This window comes from Aquarana catesbeiana, linkage group LG07 (assembly GCF_042186555.1).
Source record: "Aquarana catesbeiana isolate 2022-GZ linkage group LG07, ASM4218655v1, whole genome shotgun sequence".
NCBI classification, from domain to species: domain Eukaryota; kingdom Metazoa; phylum Chordata; class Amphibia; order Anura; family Ranidae; genus Aquarana; species Aquarana catesbeiana.
The window spans coordinates 28,888,313-28,903,555 of NC_133330.1; the positions used below are offsets into that span (position 1 = coordinate 28,888,313).

Here is a 15,243-nt window from a genome sequence, read left to right on the forward strand (position 1 = left end):
TATTTTAGTATGTTACCAATGTTTCTTGTGCATTTTCCAGATTTCCGTAGCCCCCGGGATGAAAGGAGATAAGGTGAGATTATATACCTCTTGGGTTTCATTTACACAAAATCTAAATTTTACTTTTTTTACTGTATGAAAGAAAAAGAAGATCATAGACAAAGAAAGAGACTTTTAAAAAAAGTAATGAAAAAACATTAGGATAACCTAGATGATCTCAAGCATAATGCAATATGAACTGTTTAACTTGGCAAATTATCTGCAATTGTCTTTTATATTAAAATGTAATACAGGTATCTATGCATGGGAAAAGTCAATTGCCCATACTGGGGGTTACCAACATCTCTCTAAATCAAGCCAAACCAATTAAAAAAAAAACATTAATGGGACTTTATACCATACTTACATCATTTAGTGATATATCTAAAAAATCCATCTTTTAATATAGTTCTTTAAAATCCTATATAAGCATCAGTGGCGGCCTGTCCATTAGGGGCGCACGGGCGCCACCCCCCCGTCCATGCGTCCAGCCCCCTGATCTACATGCAGGACACCGGACGCATTGATTCCAATGGGGGGGTGGTTTAAGCACATGATTAGAGCCAGAAGCTCTAATAGGCCTCAAAAAAGGGTGGGCTCGGGGCATCGGGTGGATTGTTTACCACCCCCCCCCCAAAAAAAAAACACCAGCCCCCACTGATAAGCATGTTTATAAAATAGCGGATAGATGTTATGATGTTATGAAAATATATTCTATAAGCACCGCCCTCATCAAACCATCAATAACATCTTGTTACAATATTGCATATAAAACAGATTTCTTGTAATTAATGACAATTAATGACGAAACTCTGTCAGGCCCTCCAAAGCAGCTGAATGTTGTTTGAGTATGGTACCTATAAAACATCATTAAGGTTCTTTTTAATTGGTTTTTCAATTGTGTTTAACCAGTCTGTGTTTGTAAACATTTTAAAACAATAAATATATTAAAAAATACCATGGATTCCCCTTCACAAGGTCTTGAGTTGATTCTGAAATTCAAATGACATTAAATCTAGACAAAGTTTTATGAATTCAGATGTCCCAATCCAAATTGGAATTTCCATGTTACTTTTGTCAGATTTTATTCCCAAAGGGACCAAGGTCTGCTCCGATGGTTATTTCTGCATCTTTGCCCTTAGCTTGACTTCCAGTGTCACCATGTCCCATCCTTCTTTCTAATCCCTTGAAGAAGTACTGTAGATGATGCTCAATCAGTTTTTGGCCCCAGCATTCCATCAGACGAGAAGAGAAGAGAAGAGCTTCCCAAACCATTCTGCACAGCTGTGCATCTTTTTTCTACTCTGTAATACACACTGGTTTGGATTCCTATTTACTTGAACCACAACAAATTAGAAAATGTGTATATGGACTTTTTAGACAGTAAGGTTAAAAGTTAGACAAATATTTATTCGCAAAACCCATAAAAGTTTGCTACATTTGTCAACTTGCTATAAAACACATCATTAAATCAATGCACTCTGAAGGTATACACATCCTGGAATAGCCATGCGTAGGAGCTGTAGAATGGACTAGGCAATGCCTGTAAACTGCTCCAGATGTGGGGGTTCCACCTTCATAGAGATTATTGCTCAACATGTTCCGCGACCTGAAAGTTGCTTCCTCAGGAGCTTGTAGTGCTTTAGGTACAAACATATAATTGTAGACACACTCAAAGTCAGGTGGAGACTGTGCAGGCTTGCAGCTACCAAATTACGGGGGGCGGGGGCGCAATAAAGTAAGTTCCTCTAGGTGAAACCATGCACCATGCCATCAGTTACATTGACCTTGGCAGTGTTTAGCTCATCGTTCCTTAGAGAATTATGCCCCAGACAATTTAACCCTCTGCAGATGGATCAGAAACGCGGAAGAGACTGTATGTAAGTCTGGCTAATTCCACAAAAGCCCAGTATTAGGGAAACATAGGTAAGCAACTGCCCTTCAAATGAATACCCTGGTTGCATATGAAATATTATATTCCTCCTCTTCTATAAATCAGCACATGCTGCAGCCACTACATTTTGTGTTGTAGGTCCTAGTTACTTTACCAGAGCTTGCAGTTCAGAAATTCAAAATTTTGGAAGTTCACATTTTCAAAAAGTTTGGCTGAACCACAAACTTTCATTAGTTTCTTTCATCTCTAGTTTTGAACACAGATGGTTGCATAAGGGCTTCTCTAGTATATCTTAGTAAATGAAAAGTTCAAAGAATAGGGGAGCTAGGTGGAGTTACTATAACGTAGGTGGCACAAAAACTGGATGAAGTAGGGTTACAGAGCAGAGTGGAACTGCACGTGGGCCATAATATTGATAACTTTCTTTTTAACTGGTTTTCATGTTTACTAAAAGGGAGATCGTGGTCTTCAAGGACTAGAGGGACCAAGCGGCACCAAAGGAGAGCCAGGAGACAAAGGAGAGAGGGTAAGTACTGACCATTAATAACATATATCTCCAAACTTTCTACACAAAGGGCCAGTTTACTGTTCTTTAAACTTTAGGGGCCCAGCGGGTGTAGAAGATGTACTGGTGTTAGTGGGAGTAAACAGTGTCCCCTGTTTGCTATTAGGGGGAGCAATAGTACTCCATCTTAGGTATTAAGGGGAGGAATAGTATCCTATCATTAGTGTCGTTGGGAGCTATAGTGTCCCATCATTGGTGCCAGTGGAAGGAATAGTGTCCCATCATTGGTGTCAGTGGGAGGAATAGTGCCCCATTATTGGTATCAGTGGGGGAAATCGTGGCACATCATTGGTGTCAGTGGGAGGAATAGTGTCACATCATTGGTATTAGTGGGAGGAATTGTGTCCCATCATTGGTGTCAGTGGGAGGAATAGTGCCCCATTTTCGGTATCAATAGGAGAAATATTGCCACATCATTGATGTCAGTAGGAGGAATAGTGCCCCATTATCGGTATCAGTGGGAGAATTAGCGCCACATCATTGGTGTCAGTGGAAGGCATAGTGTCACATCATTGGTATTAGTGGAAGGAATAGTGTGCCATCATTGGTGTCAGTGGGAGGAATAGTCCCCCATTATCGGTATCAGTGGGAGAAATAGTGTCCCATCATTGGTGTCAGTGGGAGGAATAGTGTTCCATCATTGGTGTTAGTGGAAAAAATAGTGCCCCGTTGTCAGTGTCAGGAACTATGCCCCAGTGCTGCTAACAGTGGGGAAATAATGCCCAAAGGGTCGTATATAAGCAAGCAAAGGGTCGCATCCAGCCCCTGGGCCACAGTTTGGAGACGACTGTTCTAAAGTATCAGGAAGTATCATAATGTGACAAAAATAGAGCTGTTGTTTTAGTCTAGGTTTATTCACTTATATAGTGGTGTCCTATTCAGCAAGTCATAGAGTCATATCTAGGCCCTGCTCCAGAGGAACTTACAAGCTAACATCTCTGTAAGTCCTACAAGAATACATGCACTATGGCCAGTTTGGTCATAAGCCAATTTTTTTAAATTTTATTAATTTTTGGTTCACATTAGAAGTCCAGAAGTTCACCTAACTGTGAATATTGAAGGGATGTGATATCTAAAATGAGTTCTATATTCAAAAACCTTATCAAAATGATCATCAATATCATGCTTTTTTACCTTAGTAGATTATGTTCTTTTTTTATAATTAGGGTGCTCAAGGTGTTGGCAGTCCTGGTCAGCCAGGAGCGAAGGGGGAATCAGGGGAGAGGGTAAGTCTTACAGTGTGTTGTCCACCATCTTATTCCTGTATGGTCTTCTAATAATTGCTGAAATTTCGTAAGGCAATGTAAAGAGTAGTGATGGCACAGCCAATAGCAGCTCATCATATCTTTCCTTAGTCGGTCCTAAAAAATAAGATTGCTTATTGGTTAAGGTCTACTGTGGTAAACATACTTTTCTATAGTAATGGAAAATCTATTTTGATAAAGTTTTGTATTCAATAATGTAAATATATTTATTTAGTATACTATTTCTGGTTTTCTTTAGGGTCCTATGGGTCCCGTTGGAAGGGCAGGTGCAAAGGTATGTCCACTTGTGTTTAGAAAATAAATTATTTATTTCATCACCCACTTTCCTGCACATAAAAACCTCTGTACCTCCCCGATTATAACTACTGTGGACCTCACCCATTGGAGTGATGATCACTTGTTATGCTGCTCCCTGGACTAATGACCACTCTAACCACCCAATCAGTAAGGATCACCAACTGCTGAGCATATGACCCCTCTTTATATCACACATGTATGTGCATAATTGTCCGTAATGCAATTTGAAACTCAATATGTATATCCCAATTGGGTGACCTCACAAGAAGTTTGGAAAATCTCTCCAACAGGGGCACAGACATACCAAATGTTTATACTCTTCACCAAAACTATATAAAAAAAGTTTCACATCAATAGATGCTAACCTTATTCTGTAGTCAAACACAAGTTTCCGCATGCACACACCCAAGAAACTAACTGTTCAGTAGTTCTGGGTGCTGTAATGACAATAGGCTGGAAACCATGGATGATCAAAGTGAAGAAATGTCATTAGCACACCAAGGATTCCTCGAGAGGGTTCAAAGCGATTTTCGTGGTCGCATGATAAACATACAGCAACATTTTGGAGATATGTAAGGCCCCTTCATCACCACTTGCCTGACGATGGGGCCCTGCGTGGCTTTGAAACATTGCTGTATGTTTATCATGTGACCACCAACATAAGGCATTGGACTCTTTGGAGGAATTCTTGGTGTGCTGATGACATTTCTTCACTTTATTCAGTAGCCAGACACGTAAATTACACATTTTTTTCCACTCATACAATCACTTTTTTTTCACACACTTGTCCACTTTTCTTTCTTTCCCTTCAAAAATTACCTTTTCCTTTTGCTATTCCAGACAGTCAGTGTATAGTGTGTTGCTGGTGCTGCTGCTTAGATCCAATCCAACACAAGTTCATACTGTGTTTGTTTACCCAGGGAGACCCAGGAGACGCAGGACAGAATGGAGAACCTGGAAAAACTGGTTCACAGGGGCCAGTGGGACCTCGTGGTAAGGATGGAGAAAAGGGAGAGAAAGGAAATGATGGTACTCAGGTAAGACTTTTCTTCTTGCTCCTAAAATACTGCTTCTCTCCATCTGTCTGCACTTTTTGCCAATCCCATGCAGAATTTAGTTCACACTTCTAATTTACCTGCAAATATCCCCAGTTCTCTCTCTATACACTTTCTTGCTAATTTCCAGGCAATCTCATTGCCTGGTTCCTTGATCCACACTCTTAAATTCAGGACATCTCACAAGCTTCCTCTCACCCCTGGAATTCTTCTTCACATGCTGTTGGTTGCTCACCTACCATTAAAATGCTTATAACACCTTAAAACTTACTACTTCAGATAAGATTATATTCTGATGTAACATATTCTCTTCAGCCACTGCTTCCTTCTCCACCACCTTACAAGCCACTTATATAAAGCTACCTCTTTCCCTGACCTCTTCTTTCCACTCTCATGCCTCTAAATCAGGGATCTCCAAACTAGGGCCCTCCAGCTGTTATGGGACTACACGCCCCATGATACATTGTAAAACTCTGACATTCCCAGACATGACTAGCAATGATGGAAATTGTAGTTCCTGAACAACTGGAGGCCCATAGTTTCAAATGTATTGATCTTTTAAAGAGTAAAGGTTTATTAGTTTCATCAACATACAAAAGGAGGGAACACATTAACAATATCTTAACACATGGCGTTGTCAGAACTCATTGTAAGAAGGACAAAAACCAAGAGAAAAACATCCAGTTGGATGTATCCAGTACAAACTCCAGGTCCTTTAAGGCAGTGGTTCTCAACCTCTGTACCCCCAACAGGCCATGCTTTAAGAATTTCTCTTAGATAAAATAGCTGTCCAAAATACCAAGCCATTGACTCTGATTTAAAGCACCTGTGCAAGATAAAGGAAAACCTGCAAACATGGCCTGTTGGGGGTACTTGACGACTGAGGTTGAGAACCACTGCTTTAAAGGGGTTGTAAAGTTGTTTTTTTTTTTTTTTTTTAAAATAACAAACATGTTATACTTACCTTCACTGTGCAGCTCGTTCTGCACAGAGTGGCCCCGAACCTGGCCTTCTGGGGTCCCTCGGCGGCTGTTTCAGCTCCTCCCCGCAAGCATTTACCACCTTCATGCGAGCTCCCTCGCACGGTGGTGAGTGCTTGCGGGCGCGCTCCCGTGATACAGCCGGCGGCTATAGCCGCTCGCTGTATCACTCGGCCCCGCCCCCCGGCGCGCCGCGTCATCGGATGTGATTGACAGCAGCGCGAGCCAATGGCTGCGCTGTTTTCAATCCATCCACTGCAGCCAATCAGCGACCAGGCTGAGCTGCAATGAAGCTGACGAGGACGAGGAGCGAAGATTCGAGGCGTCAGGTAAGTAAAACGGGGGGCCTGGGGGCGGCGGTACTGTCAAAAGTTTTTTCACCTTAATGCATAGAATGCATTAAGGTGAAAAAATTTTTACCTTTACAACCCCTTTAAGGAGTACTGCATGTCATGTGTCAGTGAAGCTGAGGCCGTATGGGGGGTATATTGATTGATAGGCATCATTGCAAGAGCATCTCATTATGCATGGTCCTGGTGTAACAAATCAAAACAAAAAATAGGAGTCGAAAAAATCATACTAGGGGAACAGTAGACGAGTAAAGTGAAAGAGAAATAGGTGTTTTAAAGCCAAGTGTAGTTAGGGGGAAGGCAGGGGCGAGGGAGTAGGAAGGGTGTTGGGGAGGCAAGCATCCATACAGTTTGGTTTGCCTTGAGCATTCAGGGGCTAATGATTCTGATTCATGGGGATCTCGATAAAATGATCCATATTGTCCATGTGGCCACATAAAAGGGGTATCTGTCATGGTGTTATGAAAATCACTCATGGCCATTGAAATATTGTGAGATATTGTCCCAGGTCTGCATGAGAAATTGAGAAAAGAGCATGCCTGGGGAAAACATTGGGTTCCCCATTATTGCGGTCAGGGGACCTATATGAATGGAGATTTTAAGCTGCTTTAAAAGAGTCTCATGTCTTTAAGAGAGCAGGATTGCGGAAGGGTAAGGAAAAGGAATTAGGTAGGCTTGATGATCAAACCAAAGGGAGTGAGATTGGTACCATACACCCGCGGTGCTCTCTAAGTATTTTTCAATTGTCTCAGATCATTGTTGGAGATGACAGGAGGAGCGGGTACTATGCTCCATTTATTTTGGTCATGCTCAAAACTTACCTTTTGGTTGGAGGTCCGAAGGATCTCACAGAAGTTTGTTGAGTATACACTTTCAGATGACCTTCTTTCTTCTACACCCGTCAAAACTTCATTCTACGACACCTACTTAATGCCGCCAAATCTTGCATCCCAGTGCGATGAAGAGACCTGCAACTTCCATCTGTCACTCATTGGGTAACAAAAGTAGAAGAACTAAATAACATGGAAGACCTAGTGCTGTCCACCTGCAACCAAAATGATCTTTACCCCAATGCATGGACCAACTGCAATATGTTTCTATTATCTGATGAAGGCACTGCCTTGTTAGACTCAAATTCATAATACTTTTCTTGACTCCCGCCTGTTTCTCCAGCAACTATTTATTTATTAACAGCACCCCCCCCTTTTACGGCCTTAGGCCCGGACTCCCAACCCATGCCCCCCCCCCAAGCCTGGCTGCCAATATTCCCCAGGGCCAACACACTGGCCATCCCACCAAATCCACCCACTGGCCATCCAACCAAATCTACCCACCCAAGAGTCGTCCTGCAGGCAGCCGCTCCACACTGATACACACTCAGTCCCCTCTGACACCCACAGCACACACACATACATAACACACAATACACACACACGCATACATAACACACGCAACACATAACACACAGACACAATACACACACATAATGCACACACACACACAACACACACCACACACACACATAACACACACCACACATAACACACCACGCACACACATATAACACACACCACACACACACACACACACACCACACACATATAACACACACAACACATACATATAACATATACATATAACAGAACACACACACATAACACACAATACACACACATAACACACACGCAACACACCACACACACATAACACACACATAACACACACACACCACACACACATAACACACACGCAACACACCACACACAGCACTATCACACACACACACACACCACTCACCACACACACCACTCACACCACACACATAACACACACACACATGCAACACACAACCACACACAACTCTCCTTCCCACCCCCTTTGTGCACAAGCAGCCCCTCCCCTCACTTAAACACACAGGCCCTATTTGTAAAGGAGGTCTTCCTAGTCCCTGCTCGTTTCCACAAAGCTGAGACATGTCCCTGAGACTCCTAGAGAAGCTGCAGCCATCACGATCCAAAATACAGTACAAGCTGCACTCCCATGAGGAGTGCACATGCAGGAGGCAGCTGCAGGTGGCAGTAAAAAGCCTGATGTGACCAAAGCTGCCGACTCTTCTGTTGTGAATGAATGCATAAAGGGCAGCTACACTAATAGGAGGAGGAGAAGGGACAGGACCCTCTCGCCGCCATCTTTCTTCCTGGCAGGTGTGCTCCACTCGCCCTCAGTTTATTTCCACTCGCCAAATGAGAGCAAGCATGTGGAAATTTTGAGGGCTGATATAGGTATACTGTATACATTAGACAACATTTTGGAAGATATAAAATTAAATTATGTTTTCCCATATTTTCAGTAAAGAGGTGACACTATCTTTTCCTTGTTTTTCTTTTCTTGCAGGGTGAACCCGGAACACCAGGAAGTGCTGGAGAGCGAGGTCTAAGGGTAAGAACAAATGTGACGACATAAGGGCTTTAATTAAAACAGTTCAGGAATCATGCATCTTTATCACGTAACGCCAATCACAGACCAGCTATTACTAAATTCAGCCAATAGATGAAGATACGTGATTGTTTGTCATGAGAACAACAGCTTCGAGGGACTTGTTCCAACTCCATGTGCTATTGTGAAACACCTCCCTGCTTAGTAACAAATGCCGAAATCCAACTGCCGAAGGTGCTTTTTATCTCTCTAATGAATAGGGAATCTGCTTTATAATTACAGATCCGGTCAATTGGCTAATATGTCGCCGTGCCTACTTCAAAAAAAGTCAATAATTTGGTTTTACTTTTATATATGGATAACTAGAAACAGAATAAGGGAAAGAAAATCATAGGGATTCAATCATATTTATTTATGTAAAAATCTCAAATAGAGTACAAATGGATAAGCGGGACTTGAAGGGCACCAATACAAAAATACACAGATATATAAAAACTCAATTGACTTTCCGTCTCGATTTTCCGTTCAATCTTCTATCCTTGTTTGGCCAGTTTAAAGAAATAAACACTACGTATGTACACGTTATATAAGAACATTGCTACAATGTTATTCTTGTCAACTTAACATCTTTAACAAAAAAACGTAAAAAAGAAAATGCCCAGTAATCACTAATGGTTATTTAAATCTGGAGCGTGGTTTTCTTTTATTGGGTCATTTTGTTCAGATATCTGTTTATTCTTTAGAAAAATAAATGACTCTGGTTTGGTAGATATGCTGTTTTTCTGTTTCCATCAATTAAGAATGGCAATTCTGTTTTCCTCAGGGTCCTCCAGGGATCAGGGGCATCTTAGGAGAAAAGGGAGACCAAGGGGAGCGGGGAGAAGATGGAAGGAATGTGAGTATCTATAAAGCCACACGGGGACTTTGGTAAATATACATCAATAAACACAAAACAGGCTTTCTACCACAATCATGATGTGTTATTTTAGAGACCTAAAATTTGATAAGCAGTAATGTTATTGGGAGAGAGTTTGCCGGGTATTGTGTTGCTTGCGTAGGCAGTGTTGGAAAGCAGATGGAATCAATCCAGACATGGCAGCCAATATCTAATTCCTTCAAACTGACAGAGGGCTGCAAATAATGAATATGAAGACCATGTGCCGCTCAGAGAAGACCAGTTTGACAAGACTGCTTTATCAGAAGGCGGAATAATCTCAAGGAATCTGTCAGACCAATAGTTGTCCTGTGGACAGATTCTCCCACCTGAGCTATGGATCTCTGGAGCTCCTCCAGAGTTACCATGGGACTCTTGGCTGCTTCTCTGATGAAGGCTCTCTTTGCCCGGCCTGTCAGTTTAGGTGGACGGCCATGTCCTGGTTACTTTTGCAGTTATGCCATACTCTTTCCATTTTTGGATGATGGATTGAACAGAGCTCTGTGAGATGTTCAAAGCTTGGCATATTTTTTCATAACCTAACCCTGCTTTAAACTTCTCCACAACTTTATCCCTGACCTGTCTGGTGTGTCCCTTGGCCTTCATGATGCTGTTTGTTCACTAAAGTTCTGTAACAAACCTCTTAGGGCTTCACAGAACAGCTGTATTTATACTGAGATTAAATTACACACAGGTGGACTTTACTTACTAATTAGGTGACTTCTGAAGGCAATTGGTTCCACTATATTTTAGTTAGGGGTATCAGAGTAAAGGGGGCTGAATAAAAATGCATGCCAAACTTTTCACATATTTATTTAAAAAAAAAACTTGAAAACCATTTATCGTTTTCCATCCACCTCACAATTATGTGCCACTGTGTGGGGATCTGTCTATCACATAAAATCCCAATAAAATACATTTATGTTTTTGGCTGTAACATAATAAAATGTGGAAAATTTCAAGGGGTGTGAATACTTTTTCAACTCACTGTCGTTATGTAGGTACCAAACCTTTGGCCGGTTTTGATCAAGGTCAACTGACCTACCAGCTTACACAAACTACATACAGCCAGTACCCCTGCTGGAAATTTAATCTTGGGCCCCAGCACTGAAAACCAAGAGCACTTACCACTTTAGACAGCACACATATTATATTAAGGTGCACCCAATGGCTCTTTTCCATGTGGTAGATTATCTTGAACGTTGGTTTATATTTATTCATAAATTTGTATTTGATAGTTATTATTCCCCAAGCCATTTGCTGGGGGTTTTTTTAGGTAATTTCAAACAAATCACTCTCTTTATGATTTTTCTTAGGGGAGCCCTGGACAGCCCGGTAGTAAAGGTGAACATGGTGACCCGGTATGTATTTCATCCCTTGTATTTCATCCTACATAGCCCTTCAAAGTAGAACATTACACTGGTTTTGTAAAATAGAGCCGTGACCCTAAACCAGGGATGTCAAGCATTATGGTTGCCCGAATGTATCTGTAAGACTATATAAATTTATCCAGGGCTTTTTTTCTCATAGAATAGGTGCAAGGAACTCAAGAACTCAACCCCCCCCCCCCCCCCCACGCCGAACCATGTGCCCTAAACCATTATATACTGAACCCAGGAATATGAATAGAACTCAATTCCACACAATCTGCAGTATGTCTAAAGGGTAATCAGAATGCTTGACAGTCAATGGTTGTTTACCCCAACTCGCTAACATGAATCTATTGTCATCAATGTCTATGAGCTTATGTAGACACTGGCAACTAAGTGAACACAGACAAAATAATTACCAATCAAGCTCTAAGGTGTCTGCTACCCCCTCTTCAATCCATAATCATAAATATGATCAGGTGACCTAAAGACCTTCAATTAGTTGGACTGAGCCTGCAACCTCCAAAGTCTAGATCCAGCCTAAAGCTGGCAATGCACATTCCAACTGGTATGTTAGGGCCGATTGTTTTTACTCCATTCTTAAGGGTCCCCATGAGCTTTTTCCCCTGCCCCCAATCTTCCCTGTATATGAAAAGCTTCACTATTTTTTTTGTTTACAAATGATTTTGTTTTTTGAGGTGTATGAATTATACAATCTCATGACAGTATACATCATAAAATTGATGTCAAGAGGACATCTATGATAACCAAAATAATGAACAACAATTCCGAAGCATACAGGAAAGTCATTAGAAAATACTGATCAATTATTATCTAAAGTAACAAAAACATAAAGAAGTGGGGGACGGGTATACCTGAGAGTATTGCTCATGCAAGGTCTGGTAACCTAAATTGGCATTTAATCCTGTGATAGTAAAATATGCCCATGGGCTTTCCATCCCATCTACGCTCGAACAGGTGCATTTTATCCTGTAAGGTATACAAAATCCTCTCCAGTATCATAACCAAATCAATTATGTTTAGAATGGAGGATAGGGGTACTGCGGGGGGACTTCCAATGAAAAGAAATGGCCCATAAGGTGGATACGCAAATAGTGTGTACAAGACATTCCTCCTTGCGGAAGATACCTGGGATTGATGCTCCAAGTAGACACATTGAGATTGTGAGCTGTAGGGGAATACCATATATTGCAGAAGTGATAGCAGTTACTTTCTTCCATACTGGAGAAAGTAGCCCACAATCCCAAAATATGTGTTTAAAGGTATCAGGAAGCTGGGAGCCCCTTAAACATAGTCCAGACATTCCTGGGAATACGGCCTGGAGTCTGGAAGGAGTATAATACCATCTAGTCAATACCTTATAGGCTGTTTCCCTAACTGCCAAGGATTTCATAGCTAAGTTATCCAGCATTGTATCCCAATCTTCTGGAGCAAATTGTTCATCGCAGTCAGTCTCTCATTTACTTCTATATGGAGACTCACCAGAGAAACCTGAGGCCAGCGCTGTTTTGTAGAGAACTGAAATGAGGCCCTTGGCTCTGGGGGAGTCACGGCAGATCTGTTCTGTTCTGTGTTCTGTGCTATGTAGGAGAAATTTGGCTTTGGACCATTGGAGGGACTTTTCCACTTTGGCAGATAACAGGGTATCTAACTCTAACCTCTTCTGAGCTACCATTCATTCGTTGGACATTGTCCCTATTTGTATTTTGTGTAGTTTGTCTAATTCTGTGGTTAACGCATAAATTTGTTGCCTGCGTTCTTTGTTTTTACTTGAGGCTATACTAATGAGATGGCCCCTTAAAACTGCCTTATGGGCAACCCACAGAGTACTAGGGGATATGTCTGGTGTGGCATTTAAGGTGAAAAGCTTCACTATTACAGTAGTAGTATCATATCATTCGACATGAGCCACTTCATAGCATAAAAATTGCTTTCAAAGTATGTATAGCCAAAACTATTTTTTTTTCTTTACTTTTGAAATGAGTAGGAAGGGATCAAAACCCCTTTAATTTTTTTTTTTTATGTTGTATGTGTACCATTAGGGACATTTCCTTCACTAAGGGTCCTTTCAAACGGGCTTGTCCGCTTGACGGACCCCGCTTGCTCAGCGGGGGATTGATGACAGGTCCTGTCCGCTCACTGTCCTGCGCTCCTCTATGGGGAGATCGGATGAAAGCGGACCGCCTATCCATTTTCATCCGATCTTATTCTATCCACCATACGGATAGAAAATAGGGTCACCATCCGTCTGAACTTGGCAGACCGGATCGGATAGCGGCGGATGTCAGCGGACATGTCACCGCTGACATCCGCTGCTCCATAGGAGTGAATGGAGACTCCCATCAGGTCCACCCAAAAAACTGACAGGCGGACCTGATCAGAAAGCCCATGTGAAAGGACCCTTACTGTCCCAGAGACACAACAGGAACATAAAGGAAAGTGAGGGGGATTCCCCTCTCAGACCGTTTTACCTGAAGCAGGTGTCCTCATTGTCAAATTTCATTTTACCTCTAAAATTCCCTTAAATTTATGTTTTGGTGACAAGGGTCACCAGTACAGATATAGGGGTGAATTTCCCCAGTGGGGACAGGCAGCAACAAAAACTTGATAGAATATCTAACCCATTTCCACTCTTTCCAAAATTGAAAAAAGTTTTGCCAAGAGATTCATTTTAAGTTTTTGGAAATGTAAAGGTTGGAAGATGCATGAGAGAAGAGCATTCTTTGCCTCATAAACTGGATCATGTAGGAGGGCCTTCACTATTGGCACCAAAGGGGCCCCAGTTTAACCTAGCCTTGGGCCTCAATTATTAAACCTACTCTGCCTTCTGTGCAAAGTATGTTTACATTTACCAGTGATTATGTAGTATGAGGGTTTTCCTAAAAAAAAAAAAAAAAATTGAATCTATCTCTGATTATCAGGCAGGCCTTCGTTTTTGGCAGTATTGATTACACAATCAGACTACATTGTACATAATTCTCAAAATAATCACTGTCAGTGGCTTGCTGTAAATCAACATTTTTTTAATACTTTTTTTAGGGCCCCCCGGGACCAGCTGGACCACCAGGGAAACCAGTAAGACTATTTAATTAAATGTATATTTAGCGTTACATGACCTCTTTGTGCGTACTTCTATATTATGGTTGTCATGTTGTGTGATTTCTATTATTTTTATCATGTTGGATGTCATTCCTTTTATTATTATTATCATTATTATTATTATCACTTGTATTATGGCATTATGTTTTCTGTGAATATACTTGTTCCTTAACAAGTTATGTTTACTTTTTCAAGGCTTCTTCTGAATTTATAACAGCTGGATTGAAAGGGGATAAAGTAAGTGGTTATACATTATGTTCTTTTAAACTAATAGAAAATATTTGTATTTTATACTGTGTATATATTTAATTTTTTAAATTTGTATTTTTGACATCCTTTCCAAGCGCTCACTTTTATCCTTATTCATATATTTAGGGAGATGCTGGAGACCCCGGGGAGCATGGGGGGAAGGGACAGAAGGGTGAACCTGGTGCAAATGGCATCCCTGGAGAAAGGGTAAATAAGACATGTCTTCGATATTCTAAGTGGTATTATTATTATTCAGGGCTTTTTTTCTCAAACAATAGGTACTGGAACTTAACCACGGCCCACAAAGCCCCTCCCCCTACACACACCCTCCAAATCAAATCAAATAGTGGGTGTGTTCAGTCAAATTTCACAAAACAGTAGGAGGGTCTTAAAGGGGCATTAAATACCAGGATTGCATTACATACAGAGTGCAGAGCTGTCACTTGTAAACACAGAAACCAGACTTCTGTGTTTACAAGTGATTGTGGTGAGCAGGCACCAAAGGGGTCTGAGCCAGAGGTGGTGGAACTGAGTTCCACCAAGTTCCCCCTGAAAAAAAGCCCTGTTATTATTATTATTATTACCATTATTATACAGGATTTATATAGCACCAACAGTTTGCTCAGCACTTAAATGCAGAAGAATTTGAAAAAAGTCCAGTCCTCCTGCAAGATAATGTCATATTGTGC

At 41.3% G+C, this 15,243-nt stretch overlaps 1 protein-coding gene across 1 annotated transcript in view; it reads left to right on the forward strand.

Annotated features, from left to right (window-relative positions):
* COL7A1 (collagen type VII alpha 1 chain) overlaps positions 1 to 15,243 on the forward strand; it is a 294,025-nt gene that overhangs the window by 183,555 nt on the left and 95,227 nt on the right. The window contains exons 50-60 of the mRNA XM_073591887.1: positions 41 to 73; positions 2,388 to 2,459; positions 3,665 to 3,724; positions 4,002 to 4,037; positions 4,981 to 5,097; positions 8,840 to 8,884; positions 9,705 to 9,776; positions 11,132 to 11,176; positions 14,246 to 14,281; positions 14,501 to 14,542; positions 14,681 to 14,761. Of these exons, the coding sequence (XP_073447988.1) occupies positions 41 to 73; positions 2,388 to 2,459; positions 3,665 to 3,724; positions 4,002 to 4,037; positions 4,981 to 5,097; positions 8,840 to 8,884; positions 9,705 to 9,776; positions 11,132 to 11,176; positions 14,246 to 14,281; positions 14,501 to 14,542; positions 14,681 to 14,761 (639 nt within the window). The remainder of the gene's footprint in view (positions 1 to 40; positions 74 to 2,387; positions 2,460 to 3,664; positions 3,725 to 4,001; positions 4,038 to 4,980; positions 5,098 to 8,839; positions 8,885 to 9,704; positions 9,777 to 11,131; positions 11,177 to 14,245; positions 14,282 to 14,500; positions 14,543 to 14,680; positions 14,762 to 15,243) is intronic.